The sequence below is a fragment of the Anarhichas minor genome, unplaced genomic scaffold (assembly GCF_050575085.1).
Source record: "Anarhichas minor isolate MPS153535 unplaced genomic scaffold, ASM5057508v1 ptg000026l, whole genome shotgun sequence".
Lineage (NCBI taxonomy): Eukaryota > Metazoa > Chordata > Actinopteri > Perciformes > Anarhichadidae > Anarhichas > Anarhichas minor.
Window position 1 is genome coordinate 4,664,409 of NW_027466472.1, and position 19,398 is coordinate 4,683,806.

The following is a 19,398-nucleotide window of genomic DNA, read 5'->3' on the forward strand; positions in this document are numbered from 1 at the left end:
CGCTGACATGGTGAGCGGACCGGTGCGGGAAACACACCACCACACCTCTCACCGGTAAGCTTTTTGACTTTTCAGAACCAGTACTTTGAACAACAGGGTCTCTTTATTTTTAACAGGTAAGAAGCGCTTTTTAAAAGTTTTTAGACATCCACACGTAACGACATGGACCAAGCCTTTGGTGCATTTCAGAATAACGTTACAAGGCATACACCTCTAGTCTCTAACTTAATATTGCATGGATAGTATTATTATAGCGACACCAGAGAACACCGACGATGATGTCGCTTTAAAGTCACGAGTTGGTAAACTACAGTTTGCCGACTCTCAGTCGCTTTACACGTTAGCCTATTGCACGGATATTTTAATGATTTTTGGGGACATGGTGGCAATATTATAGGTTTTTGAGACTTTAAGACATTTATATGTAATGGTGCCATGAGAGAGTCTTCCTCATTTAAAGCTGTGGAAGCTGGCTGAGCTTTAAAGTGCTCAGACAGCTTTAAACGTCTCAGCTCCGGATGTGACTTTAATTCAACCAGCATCAATTTGCTGCAACCCTGCTACAATTTGCACGTGCGTGTGGTGATTTTCTAAAGTAGTACTATACAACATATAATGCTTTGTTTTACAAATATTTGGTTTTAAAAGTGTTTAACCTCCCCCAAGTCCAATTTCCCTTTTACTGTAGCCTTAATATTGAAAATATCATCTTATTCCACACTGTGTGACAGTATCATATGTATAGATGGATATAAGTCTTCATCCGAGCTACGTTGATGTTTACAGTGAGTGGAATAGCATAACCCACGACTCAGTATTTAGATGACATCCAAATGGAAATATATAAGATGTGTTGCACATCATTTTATTGACATTTTCCTAAACTTCAGACTGACATGTTTGATGTCTTTGGAAACTTTTGTATTGAGGATAGTATTGACTGAGCCATCAGTCAGTGAGGTTTAAGAGGTTAAACAAACAGGAACATGCCTGTATTGGTGGTAATAATCAAAACAAACAAAATCGTTTTATCTTAAAAAAGTTGACCCAACCAAATATAGTTATTAAGCGTGTATTATAGAGAGGAGACGATATAATAATATACTTAATCTCAGTCTTCTGATGTGTCCTTTTTTTCAGCTGCAGGCAACAAGTGGCTCATCAAAATGGTCTGGATTCTTCACCATACCTTCTCACTACTAACGGTGCAGCTCATATATTCAACTCTGGTAAGCGAGTACATGATCTGCTCTATTTCATTTTCACTTCTACTCAGTTTTCTTTTAGTGTAAAAGTTTATTTCTGACCTATATGATACAGTGGGTCAACAAAAAAAAAAAACTTAATTCAAGTTGCACATACTCGCTTTTAATAAATAATAATAAAAAAAAAAAAAATTCTCCATGAAAACTGAGCAAACCCCGAAAATGTAATAATTCTCCAAAAGTGAGCTGCAGATGCTACAAACTATTAGTTTTTTCACAAACTTGCACACATGAACTTGAGCATGCCAGTGTTTAAAAGGTTCACACTGTGGGATCTGTGGAGTCTTTGCTGGCGATACTCTGACAATGTTGAGTATCATTTTACTTTTGTGCGCTGCATTGTCCCGATTGTGTTCGCTATCTACGTTCTCATCTCTGGTTTTGGCAATCCCGGTATTGTTGCTTTGGGACTTCGATTCTGCTGCGGTTTACCCACGGGGCTCATTAAAGTTTCATCTTATCTCATCCCACGAGTATCAGACTTGTTCTCAAGGTAGAGTCAAAGGCAGGGGTTGATCCCCTTTAACAACTTGAAGAGAGATTATGTTGCACAGCTGTTGATTCAGTCTGCTTTTTTTCTGTTCTAGATGAAAAGTGGTGATGATGTACAAGAATCTCTAACTTTCACTAAATGACTGTCCTCCTCAGATTCCTGTGGGGGCCGAGGAGCAGACCAGAGAATGCAGAGAACAGGAGTACAGGGACCGCTTTGGGAACTGTAAACCCTGCAAGCAGTGTGATGCGGGACAGGAGCTATCAAAGGTTGGAGCAAAATAGTTTTGGACTTATTGTGTTTTTATTATCTTACATGAATTAAATGTAGTTTAAAAACAAGAGAAGGTCTGTCTGAAGTTCTGTGCTCACTCAGGAGCATTTCCCGTACAGCCACTAAAAGTAAAACATATGTAGCAGCACAAGGGATCCATAACAGGTCTGTTGAATCGACTTCCTTAAACTGAAGAGAAGTGGAATGGATTATTCCTGCGGTAACAAACAAAAACTCTGAAACCGTTGGGTTCATGAAAAGAATGGATATCACTGTTTAGAAAAGTTTATCTCATCCAGGGAACCAACATTATTTATTACTTCCTCTCTTTCATGCAGAGAACAGCCAAGCCGTTATTAGCTTTTGTAAAACACCGACCCCTCTTTAATCAGTCACACCCATGCTTTTGACCTTCTGCAGCTGAATGGCTTCCATTGTTTTTCCCCATTGCACCCGGTCCAACTTATTGTCTTCACTGTTTGAAGCAAGCCATGCCTAAGCTTGCTGCTCTGTCGACTGGGAATACAGCTTTTTCCAGCACCTTAGCCACAGCTTTTTGTGTGCTTTGTACAAACAGGCCTCTATGGTGCTCGCTAAGACTTTCCTCTGGCAGGCAGCCGCCGTGCACCTCCTTTTGCAAGTGTAGGCATTGACGGACAGGTGAGCGAAGTGTAATAACTGAATCAGTTTGTGGCAGGCAAACATATTATTATTAAGAAACCCTTTTCACATTTTTGATTGATTTAACTGTAACTATGGTACACAACAAAAGCTGTTTAAAGGTAAGGACCCAGCAGCCACATTGCCTCTGCAGTATCAAAAAAGGCGTGATTGATTGCACTTTTGAACACAAGTTAAATTATACTGGAGGTAAGTTAAACAGTAAGTTGAACAGTATCAACCAATTTGGCAGATTTCTTCTCCTTTTTTAAAGTTTAAAGGCACACAGACACACAAAAGGAGGAATCACCAAAATGTAAAACGTCTGATTGGAACCTGGTGTTACTCCCACAGTGATTGACGGGTCTTTCAATATGTTTTAAGTAATGCACAGATCAACAAACACTATGACACCCCATTTATACCGACAGTGGTAGACTAAATATTTGAGACACACTTCAGTGTAATGCGATACAGTTCAACAGCCCACAAAACGACCATGAAGTTGAACCAAAACAGTTTAAAGAATGCTGAACATTATAACCTTCGTAAAGGTCCGATCTACAGCAGGGCTGTTGTATCAGACTAGCTGAGGGTACCTCATAAACTAGCAACTGAATGCATGTTAGGATATACCTGCTGTTCATATAGTTGAAAGATATTGATGGGCCTAAGAAAACAAGAAAAGACTGGAAGCTAAATGGCTTTAGTAGTACATTTTGACAACCTAGTTTCAGTAACGCATACGTTTACATTAATAAAATGTCAGCTTTGAGTATTCCATAAATAAAAAGGCGGGTAACCTGACTTTAAGTTGGGTGTACACTCCTCTACATCTTTGAGTACTGGTGAAAAAAAAACCTTGACATCTGTTGCACACATGCATTTAAGTCCAGTTGCCTTTAATCTCAGTGCACACAGACATGCACTTTGTGGTTGGTAATGCGCTTCAGTAGTCCTCGTGTTCCTCCTGCCAGCTCAACAGGCCTGAATGCTGCGAGCCACCCTGGGGTCCTGGTTAATAATTGGCTGCCTCATTCTTTCTCTGAAGGTAGCGGGATGCCGGCTCTCACAGTGGCGACCCCAGGCCTGCACTCAGAGAAAGTTTCCCAGAGAAACAACTTCTGATCTGAGCGCTGCGTAACCAAGACAATCTGTCCGTATTCTGAAAGGCATGGCTGGACGTTGGGAGGGAAGCAGACTTTTGGAGTCACTCTGTGCAGCTGCCATAGAGATCCCAGAGGAATGTGCCCCAGTTTGCTCTGGAAGTTTGCCTCTGGAAGCCGCTCTTAGGCGAGCTGACAAACATCAATTAGCCCCTTCACACCAACTGTAGCGAAAAGAACCACCCACACAGAGGGGACGTCCATTAAAACCAGTTGTTCTTTTTTACAGACATATTTCATTCTAGGTTTCATTCATAGTAAGTTGCCTCGTCTCTTGTGTTGTCGAGGATGACGAAGAAGGAGGGAATTGCCTTCCAGTACATGCTGGAAAACTGCCAGTGGCAAATGAAAAAAAAAGAGGCAGGAACACAACTTTGATGTGTCGACGTCTTGTAGTATGTAGCAAGAGTGTAACATTTCCTTCAGCCACGATCGCAGGGCAAAGGGGTTACTGCTGGCTAACGAGAGAGACAATGGAGGGGTCAAAATCAGAGCTGCTTCTGCGCTATAGTGTCTAAAGAACCCAGACAGTAAAAAGTGTAATAGAGAGAGGGAAACAAAAAGAGCAAGAGTGTGTTTTGTCCCAGACTGAACACAGCTTTAACTAGCATGCATTGTTTTCAGCGCTGTTTCATTACCAGATCAGATGACTGGCCGCCCCCCCCGCCCCCCTTCTGATTCCCTCCTAATCTCAGAAATATCTCTCCGTCTGAACATGCTTCAGGTCCCAGCCAGCTCTCCTCTCTCACGCCGCTCCCCTCCCCTCCACGCTGCTGTTATGCTTGGCATTCTCAGCCAAACTAGATCAGGAGATAGGAGGGAAATAGGATGTTAAGCATCTGCTTTTTTTTTTTTTTGGGATGACTTTGACGTTAATATTTTTTTCTTGACAACATCCGTTCTTCCCAAATATGTAGTTTTATCCCATCCATTTGAATAAATATGTTTTTTTGGAGTTATGTATAGGAAAAAGCGTATACATTGTGCTTTCATATAATAACATAAACATCACCGATCACCACGGAGTATTGTCTTCCTCTCAGCTGCTGAACTAGGCTCAGTCAGTGCAGGATGTCGGCTCTGCACCGCTTTGTAAGCAGGGATGAAAGAACAAAGAGATCCCTCCTCGCTGATCTGTGCTGCCCGGATCAAAGAGGCAGAAGTTGGCTCTCGTTTGCTTTTGTTTCAGCGCTCTGACCTGCTCGTGTCTACGTGGCATCAGCCCCCATCCTGCCATGTGGTGCCCCACAGGCAGAGCTTGTGCCAGTGCTTGGGTTAGATGAGACGAATCATCGCCGGGCCCCTTCCTTCATGTGGAAGTGGGTCACAGGACTTCTGTGAGGTGCCCTGCAGTGGCCGGGCCTGCAGCCCTTTCTTAAGGACTAGTATTACGGTTGAGTGCCGTGGTAGTTTTCCAGCCTCCCCTGGCTCAGTCTGAGCTTCTTTCCCCTCAGACAGGCAACAGTGGGCGGCCGAGTCTTCTTTATTCCGCCTTTCCCCTTTTTATCACTCATCAGCCACCCCCTTTCTGTTTCTCGCTCTTTCTGTCTCTTCCCCCCCCCCACACCTCCACTGTTCCCTGCTCTGCTGGAGAGCAAGGCCTTTTATGGAAAGCTCATAACAACAGCTGCAGTAGTCCAGCCCTAGCTTGTCCACCTCGGGCCAGGCCCTGGCCCAAAGGGTTCAATGTCAGGCCTCACATGTGTTTGGCTGGAAGGGCTGAAATCCTCATCTTCTGTCCCGACTCTGTGGTGCCATCGCACGATCGCATCTTTGCCTCTCCCTTTTTATTTCTTGCCAGCCTGCTTCCCCAAAACCTAACTCCCATATCAGACACTCGTGCCCACATTCCAGCAGGACTGCATGCCCCGGCGGTGAAATGGGACACGGGCGATGAGAGAAGCCCTGTTTGGAGCTGGCCTTCACTTTAATGATATATGAGCACCCCCCCCCCCCCCCGTCTATCCTTCTGGCTTTGGATTGCAGTGTGGCAACGCTGGACAACAGGAGGGCAGCTGCTATGGAGCTGATAATGAATGATCAATGTATGATGTCATCCCTGCAGGGTCTTTTCACTCAGATATTACAGTACAGCAGTGGCGGGCCGTGCATTTTATACCTAGGCCTTCACTGCTGTCCTGCAGCTAAAATACCACATTATAACCACATGATGGCGCCACAGCTATTATTCGTTTTTAAGACTGTAACTATATACGGATTCGTATTAAACCGTTCGGTACGAGGCTTACAATACCTTTGAATAATAGTAGAGGATTTGGAAAATGCAGAAGCTTAAATTCAGGAAAATATAATGTTTTCTGTGCTCATGTAGGACAGTGGTTCTCAGCTGGTCTGGCTATGGGACCCACCATGATTCCTTAATGACAAGCCGCGGCCCAGAGAGTTTGTCTTATGATTTTACTTTCACAACTAAAACATCAGACGTACTGCTCTGCAATGTCTTTCCTCTTCTCAGCACCCTGTGTCACGGTGTGTGGTACATCTCACTGGAGTCAGGAAACTTGTCAGAATGCCCATATTTGATTGGCTGAGCTGCATCACGTGATGTGATTCACAACGCCGACTAAGCCTCTGCTGTTAAGTTTCGTTTCACGATAGTCACGTGCTCGCCCACTGACCAATCACAGCACACGCTGTACCTCACTGCAGAGCTGCACATGGAAACTGAGCTGCACGTAATGCTGACGTAGCTATAGGCCGGCTAGCAGGCTCTGACACGTCAAAGAATACGCCCAACATGTCAAACTAAAGATCTGATTGGTTGAAGACTATGACAATCAACAATATCGTCCCCATTCACTTAAACTGCACATGGATTCACTTGTGAGTCTGCAGGCCTCGGGCCTCTGTTCTTACCTAGAGACACAGAGGTGAAATCTGATTGGATAAAAGCTCTACTAAAAACAAGCTGCACTGGAAGCAGAGCAACTGAGGAAGACAGTAGCTGTGCAATGAGAAAATAAGATAATGGGAAAAATATGTTTATAAATTATAATACATGTACTGTATTTAAGAAAAATATTAAATTATAAAATAGATATAGCTTCTGATTCTGTTTAGGCCAGCAGAGAAGGCCTTGCAGGCCCTGACGGCCCACCACTGCAGTACAGTAATATCAGCTGTCATGTAAATGTCAGTTAGTCAGTGAGGTCACCAGTCTTTCAACATAACTTTTAGGGGTGTGACAGAGAACCAATTAGGAAAGACATCGGCAATACATAATTATATTATTAATACATTTGGGGTTCATTTTAGTGTTGATATTTGGTTCCTTTCACCGTAAGTTATAAATGTGAAAAAGAGTTAATGCGACTGGGAAATACCGATAACTCATATAAACAAACACAATACATATGTTATCTTCTATCCAGACTATATATTTTAGTCAAAGAAAACAATAAAAAGTTTTTTTTTTTTTTTTAACTATCTTTTATTTTTGCTCGTTTCAGGTGAAGAAATCATCAAAAGAAGGTTCGGCATTAGATCAGTCACACGGTAGTAGGAAGCTGTGCTTTTTAAGTGCACTTTTCAATTGTTGACAAAAAGAGTATTCATCTCATTTTCTCCATATACCGCTCCATAATCCTTGCCCCCTCACTGAAGCCTTTCCTTCGCCTGCCAGCCTCTCAATCAACGGGACTCTCACGGAGTCTGCTCGGAGAGGGAGTCGCACAAAAAAACGCAGCAATAAACTTGCAATAATACAACAGTGGGTGTCCCCTGGGGCCTTTATCATTCAAATGCCTGGCCTTTCTGGGTCTTGCAGCGGAAGGCCGCTCATTCATGCTAAGAGAGTCAGGGAGATTATTGCCAGTGTAAGATGGACTCTCAAAAGAAGGCAGGCCATTGTTGTCGTTTGATCCCGCGGGCCAAGATCATTCTTTAATTCCAGACCCCCGGTAGTCCGCATTCAAGCCCTTCTTTTCACCAGCTGCACAGCTCTCCAAACCACCGACCCCACCTCTTAACCGGTGTATTCCTCCTGTTAATCCCCCCAGGAATGTGGCTTTGGTTATGGAGAGGATGCCCGGTGCGTGCCCTGCCGGAGCAGTCGCTTCAAGGAGGACCGGAGCCTGCAGAAGTGCAAGCCCTGCCTGGACTGTGGACTCATCAACCGCTTCCAGAAGGGCAACTGTTCCACCACCAGCAACGCCGTGTGTGGCGACTGTCTGCCGGGGTAAGAGGACAGACACACATCGCCACCAGACAGTTGTTAACAATAATAGTCGGATATGTAATACCTTTAATATGTAACAACACTATGAACTGAGTTTGTGCATGTTTGAACATTAAAACGTGTCATTTTGTGTCTTCAACAGATATTACAGGAAGACAAAATTAAGTGGTTTTCAGGACATGGAGTGTATACCCTGTGGGGACCCTCCGCCTCCTTATGAGCCTCACTGTAAGCACCTTTACGTTCTTTTACCTCTTCTAACAGTTGGCCTGACATCAGTGGGACATTCTGTTAAAATGTTCCCATGAATACAGGCTATTCATCCCAGCCCACAATAGGCCATGTTTTAAGATGAAACAAGCGGGGATACAATAGTCTAAGAGCAAACATCAGCGGCTACAGCACACTATTAAACTCATAGCCCAATGCTATCAGAACCAAAAGCCAGGTTGCAGTGCCACAACAAAGCCTGCGCACACACACACACAAAACATGCCAGCACAAGGCCTTTGGTGTAATCAGAACTACAGACTATAAAGGGTGGAGCAAGCCATAGTTCATTCACTAAGTCTCACGGAGTCAAGCAGCAATGCTGTATGTGCAAATAAATGCTTGGATTTACAAGCTGAGCAGTTGAAAAGCTGAAATGGATACCACTAACATAACACTGGATTATGATGGCTCAGAATGTCACTCGTTTTTGGCACTGAGTTTGGATGAAATGAGCCGACTTCCTCGAACAATACTTCTATTGATATTTCTAGACAAAACATGTCTCAATAGTATTAGTTTTAGCACCAGAGTAAACACCATAGGGAGTGTGCAGCTTCCCTTTTTGATACTAGAGGAGGCCTGCGAAACAAAATGGCCATTGTGTCTGAGAACATAGCTGGTAGTTACTCGGTCCTGCAGGGACTCTCTCCGTGGAGCATTTCCAAATGCTTGAGAGTCCCGCTCCCTCCCTCCAGTGTTATCTTGAGGAGGGTGGTGAAAACTTGAAGGGCAGAACATTCTAATAGGCCACACTGGCCCGGAGCTACGGTGCATCTGTGCAGGGGAGGCAGTCGCCGTCTGGGGAGGACTGTCAATTTTACAACCCCCCCCCCCCTTTCCTCTCCTCCCTTTCCCACAGTGGCTTTTTGGAACTGAGGGGAAAAGGAGATTGTGTTTTATGGATTCCTTCAGCCTCTTTAATGTGTTTCATCTGCTAGGAGTTCTTCAGTGTCACGGTAGATCTAGGAGAGCTGACTGGACCATGCTGTCACACACACACACAGGCGTGCAGACAGATGTCGCTTGTGCTGACGAACCCACAGAAATAATATCACCTGACTCAGCAGTTTCACTAGGCTTTGCAGAAGATTTTATTGTCTTTCGGCACGTTGTTTCGGTTTCACGAGCCGCAGTTTAAATGTTTTGGTTCACCTTCTCTGTTAAATTGTCCTTATTACTATTTCCAACTGGATCTACCACAAGGTAGACGGCCAGTTTATCCTTCAAAGAGAAACAGTGGTGTGAGTTTAAAGTGCAGCCACAAAACATCAGTTATATTTCATCCAGGATTTCCCTTCTTTTCAAGACATTCAGTTATTTGCTGCTTATCCTTTTTTTGCATGCAACTAAAAGAGATCGTGACCATAATCCAGTAAACCTCTGTCCTAGTTACTTGAAGAAAACATAATCTGTCTTCACTCGTGCAGCGCGCTCACTGACTTCAAAGGTTCATGCAACCAGTTCTCACCACAGACGGCAAGAAAACACATCAGGCTGGCGAGGCACAGCAAACATTCCTAACTACGATTGCCTGCCAGCGATTCAAACTACAGCCTTTAAATTTGTCTCATACTCAGATGTCAGCAGCTGGAATGACGATCTGATCGCGGATCAGTTTATCCTCACTGCTGTTCCTAATGGAATTATCATGCAAATACCAAACCACAACCTCACAGCAATGATGGTGCGTTTATATGATGATCATAAAACGTTTTATCACAAACGCAACACCTTGGGAGTCATGACATTATAAATCATTTCTAGCGGACGTATCCAGATTCTCTATTAAATTATGATTTAATATGCTGTACCTCGTTTAATAATACTGCCAAGAAATGCACTAAACGTTCAGAGAGAGCTTCTGTTTAGAATATATTTGCAACTAGAGTAAAGTTCTTGGCATAAATTCAAGTTTGAACCTTTTTAAATGTCTTTACATTAAACAGAATAAGAATCAAATGTTTATTTTCTCCTTTCTGGTATTCAGAGTTCTGCGTACAGAACGGATCGGTTCTCCTAAAGAACCTCCTTAAAAAGAGTTTGTACTGAAGTCAAAGATCCCTCTGAGGTGTAGAGAGGTGCTCCTTTTTATTTGGAGTATGCGGTGTCCCATTAAGTGAACAGGCAGGGAGTGTATGACAGGCTGCGGTTTATTGGTCTGGTTTGTGAGGAGATAATATCAGCAGGTGAGGCCTCTTCAATGGACCAGTGTTTATCTGTGTGTGCTGCAGCTGCTCTGATAACGGGCTGCTTTGTGTTGATGCTCACCTTGACAGTGAAGACCAAATGCAAACACAATGGTTAGAATGTATTTACAGATTAGCAATACAGTGCAGTGCCTTTGTTTATGACCATTATTATTAAGTAATCCCTGCCATGACAATTCATTATGAGTCTCAGACGTGAAGATGAAATATGGTGTTACACTGTGTCCTTGTGAGGTATTTAACATTGTTTGTGGTAATACATTTATTTTTTACATACAGCGTAATATTTTTAAATGTGAGAAGGTGCCTCTGTGTCTAAATACAAATGCTCTTATGTAAACTGTAAATGATTGAGAGCAGTTGCAGTGATTTTAGGATCTGTAGAAGTTGCCGATATGTTTAAATGACAAGTTCTAAGTCATGTTTTTGACATTATGTGCTTTGTGCTTATTTAAAAATGCCCTTTTATTTTGCTCTCTGGGTCAAACTAAGCTACTAAGTGCTGCTTTGAGGTTTTTTTTTCTTCCCTTAGAAGGAATGTTAAAATACCCGTATCCCCTATCTGGCTGAATAAAACAACTGCCCAAAGCTGAAGTCGTGTTTACAGGGCGTAACAAAGAGCTCTTGGATGTGAAAAGGTGGAAACCAGTTCCCTTTATGATTAATGTGCTGAAAAGCAAACAGCAGGGCTCACTGAAAAAAGATTTTCTCAAACAAAAAGCCATTCATTATATTTGCCATATTCATCAACAATCTCTCACAACTTCTTTTCTTGCCCCACACATTGTTAACTGCTCTGTCTGCTTCACAGTGTCAGACCAGCATGCCTTTAATGTTTCCTCTGCCATCATACAGACAGTGATCAGGTATTATTTGATTTGCTGGTAATAATCACAGACAGTTATGTTCAGCTACATGAGCTCAGAGAGAAATGTCACTCAACTAGAGACTTCAGGTGTGCTGCTGTTTCTTCTCCTCTCTTTACCTCTGACTTAGTGCTCGAAAGGATAATTACACGAAGCAGATGACAATTTTCTTTTAAACAAGAGTGCCAGTTCATCTGTCTTACGTTGATATTAAACCCCAATGTTCTGTGTTTGTGGTAACGTGTGTGATGAGCAGCGTTCTTGAAGCCGAAAGTCTCTACATGAGTGTGTAAAGGGTCCTGAAGGCGGAGCCAGCCGGGATATCACGTTTCCCCCTCGGGGCAGGATGAGAACTCAGTCATGAAATCAGTGCATGTGCGACAGAAGTGTAAAAACAAACCCGCTTACACACTAATATCTGAACCATTGCAGAAGCCTGACTAGCATGTCTGCCTCTTGACTTCAGGGCTGTGTGACTGGCATGTGAGGGAGAGCCTGGGGGTGTGGGGGGGGGGATGTCTGTAAATCATCTTCTGTGGGGAAGCGAGACAGAGGCAGATAAAGGGCGAACCCACCACAGGCGTTTTCTCTTTGAACTCCTCTGCGTATTTCATTAGACTTAAGCAAAGGGGCGACTGGCTCGAGGCGCAAGGGAAATAATTTGTCTCACGTTACCCGATTCTGATTGGCTGAGGAGCGTCGGATAACGTGAAGTAGCGGCTCCTCGTCACGTGTTATCCAATAACTGCTATTTTGAGAGATAGGGTGTTTGTGTGTTTGCTCAGAAACACTCATCACTTTGAAATAAGGTGCATATATACGCTGCCATGTGGTCAATCAAAGACTGAATGGACATTTTACGCCCTGCGGTTCAGCCGTATTTCACCTTCATCTCCCTCCGTCTTCCTCACAGGCAGCGGGCGCGTGAACCTGGTGCCGCTGCCCTCGGTGGTGACCAGCCCGCGGGACATGGCCCTGGCCGCGGTCATCTGCAGCGCTCTGGCCACCGTGCTGCTGGCCCTGCTGGTCCTGTGTGTTATCTACTGCAAGAGACAGCTGCTGGAGAAGAAGCCCAGTGGTGAGTCACATCTGCACGTGTGCATGGCTGAAAAAGAGTTTTCAGAATCAGGGCCGTGTGTTTAATAGATGCCAAGAAGAGCAGGAGGTTGAGGGGATTCTTCAAAACAATTTACTAATGATTGGTGCTTTAAAAAAAAGAAGGTATGCAGTGCAATGCACAGGCCTTAAGGTGGATTCACATTCAAGAGCTAAATATGTGCATGTTAAAATATGGGTGCCACTTAAAGAGCCCTTAATAAGGTAAATGATGAGGAGTATTTATAGCTGGATGAGCGTGATTTCATCGCTCTTTTGTTAACAACACAAACAGAGTGCCAGTTCGTCTGTCAGATTTGGTCACCAGTGTTAAGCCCCATTAAACCCTGATGTTGCATATTTGTAGTAACTTGTATAATGAGCAGCATTCCGGAGGCCAAAAGCGTTTTGAGTATGTGAAACGTCCCGGGGCAAAGAGTTAATGACATCACGTTTCCCCCGAAAGCTCGCCTGAAGGTAGAAGTTACTAAGGCGTTACCAGCTCTCTGTGTTTTTCTCACCGTGACGGTGTAAGGTGAATGCACAAGTTAAATGTTTTTCACTCAGTCCAAACATTCACCCCACCCTTTACCCAAGCTGCTTCCAAACGCTGACACTGTTGCTTTTTAAATGATTCAAAAGAATTTTAATCGGCCTCGTGGACCCGAGGGTAGTGAGGCATTTCCCAACACACAAGAGAGAATGTACGTTTAGTCAGATAAACGGCACGACTGTAGCTGGGAGGATTTCACCTGACGGCAGCAATTACAAAAACACAAAAATCCAGTTATTACTAATAAGAATGAAGCATTTCTTCTGTAAAAGTAAAAGGGTACCAACTTCTATTAAGGCATGTTTTTATCAAGGGTTACATTTGTGTGTCCTAGGTTGTGAAACACTTCTTTGACTGTCCCTTCTGCTTGGTAATAAAGCAGTTATAAATGCGCGAAAGCATTACAAAATACTTAAAAGGTTCTTCGGTCTGTCCAGTAAACCTGGCAACCCAAAAGTTATTCTTTTCCATGGCTTGTAACTGTTCTATTAAGCATCAGTAAACAATTTAATAACTATTAATAAAGCATTTATAAAGCTTTCATGCAGGATACAATATTATATTTCAAGTGGTATTAGTAGAAGAGCTGAGACGTGGCTTGTTGTTTCCTCAGCTGCCTCTCTGAGGTCCCAGGATTGTCCCTACGGTGGAGCAGAGCTGTCCTGCCTGGACCCCCGCTGGCTCCAAGACCTTCCCCAGAGACCCTGCTGCCAGTGTCACCTGGGCCCCGGACAAACCTGTGGTAGGTTGTGGTTCCGACCGAAGACATTTTATACAACAGCCGAAGCCGATCAAACAACTGATGAGTGTAAGGAAAGCATTGTATTCTAACTCCAGTGGTAAACTGTGTAGTGGGTCTCATCGTGCCTTTAGGAGGTGATGGCAGGTGGGTTTTTGTAAAGTTGTACATGTGTGTGTGTGTGTGTGTCCAGGTCCAGTCCACGTGATCCCGTCTCTGTGCTGTGATGAGAGCTGCAGTCTGGGCCGCAGCCTGGACAACAGTCCCTTCCAGTCCCAGATGAGCCTCAGCGACGGGTGAGGAATATGTATATGCTCATTAACGCCTATATCTAAACTGCCTGGAAACACGACTGCCAAAAATGTTCAGCCCGGAGGGAAATGACTACAAAACCCTGCAATGTTTGCATCACGCTGGGCTGACTGACCTTTACAGCCGGCTAGTAGGCAAACTCAACATTAACAACCCAACAAACACAATCGTACACAACTGCATGCCTTTGCAAGGTAAATATAGTCACGGAGATGATTATTGAAGCTTAGCTGGTCCCAGCTGTGTAGAATATTATACTGTACCATAAATCACGTAAAGTAAGGAGCATAATCGTGTTCACACGCTGAGAGTAAAAGGAAGATCAGCTAACACCTACACTCATGCTGGTAACAGCTTTCTCATTTCTCTTGCTATTCAAGGTGCTGCAGACGTCATTTAATGGGGTTAATTAGATTCTTTGAAGTGTTGCGAACACACCGAGGGCACTGTGCATAAAAGTGAAGCCACACTGGGTGTGGCTGTGAACAGTGATTCATGGTGATAACCACAGCTTTCTTTTATTATGCTCCCCAGAAATACACATCGGGATGGGGAGAGCATCCCGATGCAGCTGGGAGGACGTCCTGAGTCCCACTGCAAAGAGGCTGGTGGGATGAGACGGAGTTTGGAGCCTGCAGAGTGTTCTGGGTGGCCTCAGTGCACCGCTGAACCTGCAGGGAGACTGGAGGTGGAAGAAGAGGATGGCGATGAAGAGGAGGGGTGCAAGCCAAGGGAGAATTCACCTGAGATGACCAGAAAGAGCTACAGCGAAGCTGTGACAGATGCATCAAGTCAGGAAGGTGAGGTGTCATATTACTCTCATGCAAAACACCGGAAACGTAAGATTAGCTATTAATGAAGCGTGACTTCCTTTTACCAAATGGCACACACATTTCTACTGAGTTTGCTCATAACTCGCCTGGATATGAATCAGCTTTCCTCATGAATGTGTGTGTTAAGACACTCCCATGGCACTTCAAATTAGCTGCCTCAAAGCGAACTGATGAATGATCTTCGTATTATTTATTATTTAGTGTCAAGCAAAGGTATGTGAGAGCGAACTGCAAAGAAGAAAAGGCGGCCTCTCCCACTCAACAAAAGACTATTTATGAAATATTAAAGTGATCTTTATGTTATACCATGACATTTTTTACATACTGTGGCTTTAAGAGCAGCTGGTCAAAGAAACAAGAGACACCACAACTTCTTTGATGTAGACTATCCTGCTTCCAGTCGGCCCCTGATAGGCTCTAGATAGATTTGTTACTAATCACTGTGTGTCTGTGATCCTCTCCCTGCTCTCTTTCCAGGATGACATGGATTTCTTTGGCTCGTGTTCCACCCTGGACTCAACAGCCGCGGCCAGATCCCGGATGAGATTACTCTCTAGTCCCCCCCCCCCCCCCCATACCGATGAGCAGCAGCCACTCTCAAGCCACTCTCGCACCGCCTCTTTGAAATGCCGCTGACCTCAGCGTCCCTTGTCAAGGGGTCCAAATAAAATATGTGCATAGTTACAAACAAAAGCACTGCTGAGGAAAATCAAAGCATGAGGGCAAAGGGGATAGAGATACACACACATGCACACCCACACTGAATGTGAACTCACTGGCCCAGAGGGTGAAATCGAATGAAGTTCAAACGTCAAGGAGTATCGACTTCTTACCGTCAATCACAGTGAATCAAAGTGAGCCTCTGCTCTGCCTTGAGAATGTCTTTCATATTTACATGTAGGAGAACATAAACTGTACCACTGACCGAGCAGGTGGTATTGTGGAGCTTTTGTGTGTAAAGGTAACAAATTTGAGGTGTGAAGAAAAATGTCAAAGGGTATTATGTTGCACATCGAAGACAATCTTGATGATATGGAGCAAGTTAAAACAAGGAATGTCAAAGTGATAGATTTGTTGTAGATACTGTAAAATATTAAATAGGTCAATATTTTTGTAACATAGACATGACTGACAATATGTTTGCTTTACTTCCCACAGTTATAGTGCTGTTGGTTGTGATTGGTCACTTCCAAATATTGTTTTTGTAAATAAACCACGAACAAGTTTACAGACCCAGGAATTTATTTTCTCAGTTCTTTAATAAGTCTTTAAATCAAGCAATTTAGTATTGCAATTCCATAGGGTTGGGGGATTTATGTAAGACAGTATAGTAAAGTCACAGTATAGTATTTCCAAAAAGTCAGTATAGCATGTCGAAAAATTAATAGTATAGTATGTTGAAAAAGTCATAGTATAGCATGTTGTTTAAAAGTCACAGTATAGCATGTCGAAAAAATAAAAAAGTCATAGTATATGTCATCAAAAGTCATAGCATAGTATGTCGAAAAAAGCAATAAAAAAGTCTTAGTATAGCATGTCGAAAAAAGTCAGATAATAGCATTTCATAATAAAAGTCATAGTATAGCATGTCGAAAAAAATCATAAAAAAGTCATAGTATAGCATGTCGAAAAGTCAGTATAGCATGTCGAAAAAAGTCACAGTATAGCATGTCAAAAAAAGTCATAGTATTTCGTAAAAAGTCACATAATAGCATTTCATAATAAAAGTCATAGTATAGCATGTCGAAAAAAGTCATAGTATTTCGTAAAAAGTCAAATAGCATTTCATAATAAAAGTCATAGTCATGTAGAAAAAAGTCACAGTATAGCATGTCGAAAAAGTCAGATAATAGTATTTCATAATAAAAGTCATAGTATAGCATGTCGAAAAAAGTCATAGTATTTCGTAAAAAGTCAAATAGCATTTCATAATAAAAGTCATAGTATAGCGTGTCGAAAAAAGTCACAGTATAGCATGTTGAAAAAAGTCATAGTATTTCGTAAAAAGTCAGATAATAGCATTTCATAATAAAAGTCATAGTATAGCGTGTCGAAAAAAGTCACAGTATAGCATGTCGAAAAAAGTCATAGTATTTCGTAAAAAGTCAGATAATAGCATTTCATAATAAAAGTCATAGTATAGCATGTCGAAAAAAAGTCACAGTATAGCATGTCGAAAAAGGTCACAGTATAGCATGTCGAAAAAAGTCAGAATGTCGAAAAACGTCAGATAATAGCATTTCATAATAAAAGTCATAGAATAGCATTTCATAATAAAAGTCATAGTATAGCATGTCGTAAAAAGTCACAGTATAGCATGTCGAAAAAGGTCACAGTATAGCATGTCGAAAAAAGTCAGAATGTCGAAAAACGTCAGATAATAGCATTTCATAATAAAAGTCATAGAATAGCATTTCATAATAAAAGTCATAGTATAGCATGTCGTAAAAAGTCACAGTATAGCATGTCGAAAAAGGTCACAGTATAGCATGTCGAAAAAAGTCATAGTATTTCGTCAAAAGTCAGATAATAGCATTTCATAATAAAAGTCATAGTATAGCGTGTCGAAAAAAGTCATAGTATTTCGTAAAAAGTCAGATAATAGCATTTCATAATAAAAGTCATAGTATAGCATGTCGAAAAGTCATAGTATTTCGTAAAAAGTCAGATAATAGCATTTCATAATAAAAGTCACAGTATAGCATGTCGAAAAAAGTCATAGTATTTCGTAAAGTCAGATAATAGCATTTCATAAAAAAAGTCATAGTATTTCGTAAAAAGTCAAATAGCATTTCATAATAAAAGTCATAGTATAGCATGTCGAAAAAGGTCACAGTATAGCATGTCGAAAAAAGTCATAGTATTTCGTAAAAAGTCAGATAATAGCATTTCATAAGTCATAGTATAGCATGTCGAAAAAAGTCACAGTATAGCATGTCAAAAAAAGTCATAGTATTTCGTAAAAAGTCAGATAATAGCATTTCATAATAAAAGTCATAGTATAGCATGTCGAAAAAAGTCATAGTATTTCGTAAAAAGTCAGATAATAGCATTTCATAATAAAAGTCATAGTATAGCATGTCGAAAAAAGTCACAGTATAGCATGTCGAAAAAGGTCACAGTATAGCATGTCGAAAAAAGTCAGAATGTCGAAAAACGTCAGATAATAGCATTTCATAATAAGTCATAGAATAGCATTTCATAATAAAAGTCATAGTATAGCATGTCGTAAAAAGTCACAGTATAGCATGTCGAAAAAGGTCACAGTATAGCATGTCGAAAAAAGTCATAGTATTTCGTAAAAAGTCAAATAGCATTTCATAATAAAAGTCATAGTATAGCATGTCGAAAAAGGTCACAGTATAGCATGTCGAAAAAAGTCATAGTATTTCGTCAAAAGTCAGATAATAGCATTTCATAATAAAAGTCATAGTATAGGGTGTCGAAAAAAGTCATAGTATTTCGTAAAAAGTCAGATAATAGCATTTCATAATAAAAGTCATAGTATAGCATGTCGAAAAGTCATAGTATTTCGTAAAAAGTCAGATAATAGCATTTCATAATAAAAGTCACAGTATAGCATGTCGAAAAAAGTCATAGTATTTCGTAAAGTCAGATAATAGCATTTCATAAAAAAAGTCATAGTATTTCGTAAAAAGTCAGATAATAGCATTTCATAATAAAAGTCACAGTATAGCATGTCGAAAAAAGTCATAGTATTTCGTAAAGTCAAATAATAGCATTTCATAATAAAAGTCATAGAATAGCATTTCATAATAAAAGTCATAGTATAGCATGTCGTAAAAAGTCACAGTATAGCATGTCGAAAAAAGTCATAGTATAGCATGTCGAAAAAAGTCATAGTATAGTACATCGAAAAAAGTCATAGTATAGTACGTCAAAAAAAACAGAAATTATAAAACGATAGTATATGTCCAAAAAAAGTCACAGCACTCGAAAAAAGTCATGGTTTAATCATGGTCTTGAAAAAGTCAGTCATAAAAACGTTCAAGTATATATTCACAAAAAATTGTCATAGCATGTCAAAAAAGGTCAAGGTAAAAAAGTAACTAAAAAGTCATCGTATAGAATGACAAAAAAGTTAATAAAAAAAAAATCATAGTTTGTCGAAAACAGTAAAAGTATACCAGTTGATAAAAACAATGAAAAAATCCTATTATAGTAAAAAAAAGTCATTTTCAGAAATTTCCATGGAATACTATACCATCACTTTTTTATGGAATACTTTACTATGATTTCTTTAAAGTGATCTTTACTTCATACCATAACATGACATTTTTACATACTGTGGCTTTAAGAGCAGCTGGTCAAAGAAACAAGAGACACCACAACTTCTTTGATGTAGACAAGACTATCCTGCTTTCAGCTGGCCCCTGGTAGGCTCCAGATAGATTTGTTACTAATCACTCTGTGATCCTCTTCCTGCTCTCTTTCCAGGATGACA

At 41.4% G+C, this 19,398-nt stretch overlaps 1 protein-coding gene across 1 annotated transcript; it reads left to right on the forward strand.

Annotated features, from left to right (window-relative positions):
- Window positions 1-1,032: 1,032 nt before the first annotated feature.
- On the forward strand, window positions 1,033-15,415 carry LOC142959302 (tumor necrosis factor receptor superfamily member 19-like). Its single transcript, XM_076100547.1, has 9 exons — window positions 1,033-1,229; window positions 1,914-2,027; window positions 7,877-8,055; window positions 8,198-8,283; window positions 12,315-12,479; window positions 13,663-13,791; window positions 13,982-14,084; window positions 14,635-14,900; window positions 15,411-15,415. The coding sequence occupies exons 1-9, from the start codon at window positions 1,167-1,169 to the stop codon at window positions 15,413-15,415; spliced, it is 1,110 nt and encodes a 369-aa protein (XP_075956662.1). The 5' UTR covers window positions 1,033-1,166.
- The last annotated feature ends 3,983 nt before the right edge of the window (window positions 15,416-19,398 follow it).

Coding starts and splice junctions, on each gene's coding strand:
- LOC142959302 (XM_076100547.1), top strand. CDS start 1,167: ATGGTCTGGATTCTTCACCATACCTTCTCACTACTAACGGTGCAGCTC. Junction 2,028..7,876: donor CGGGACAGGAGCTATCAAAG/GTTGGAGCAAAA, acceptor TAATCCCCCCAG/GAATGTGGCTTTGGTTATGG. Junction 12,480..13,662: donor GCTGGAGAAGAAGCCCAGTG/GTGAGTCACATC, acceptor TTGTTTCCTCAG/CTGCCTCTCTGAGGTCCCAG.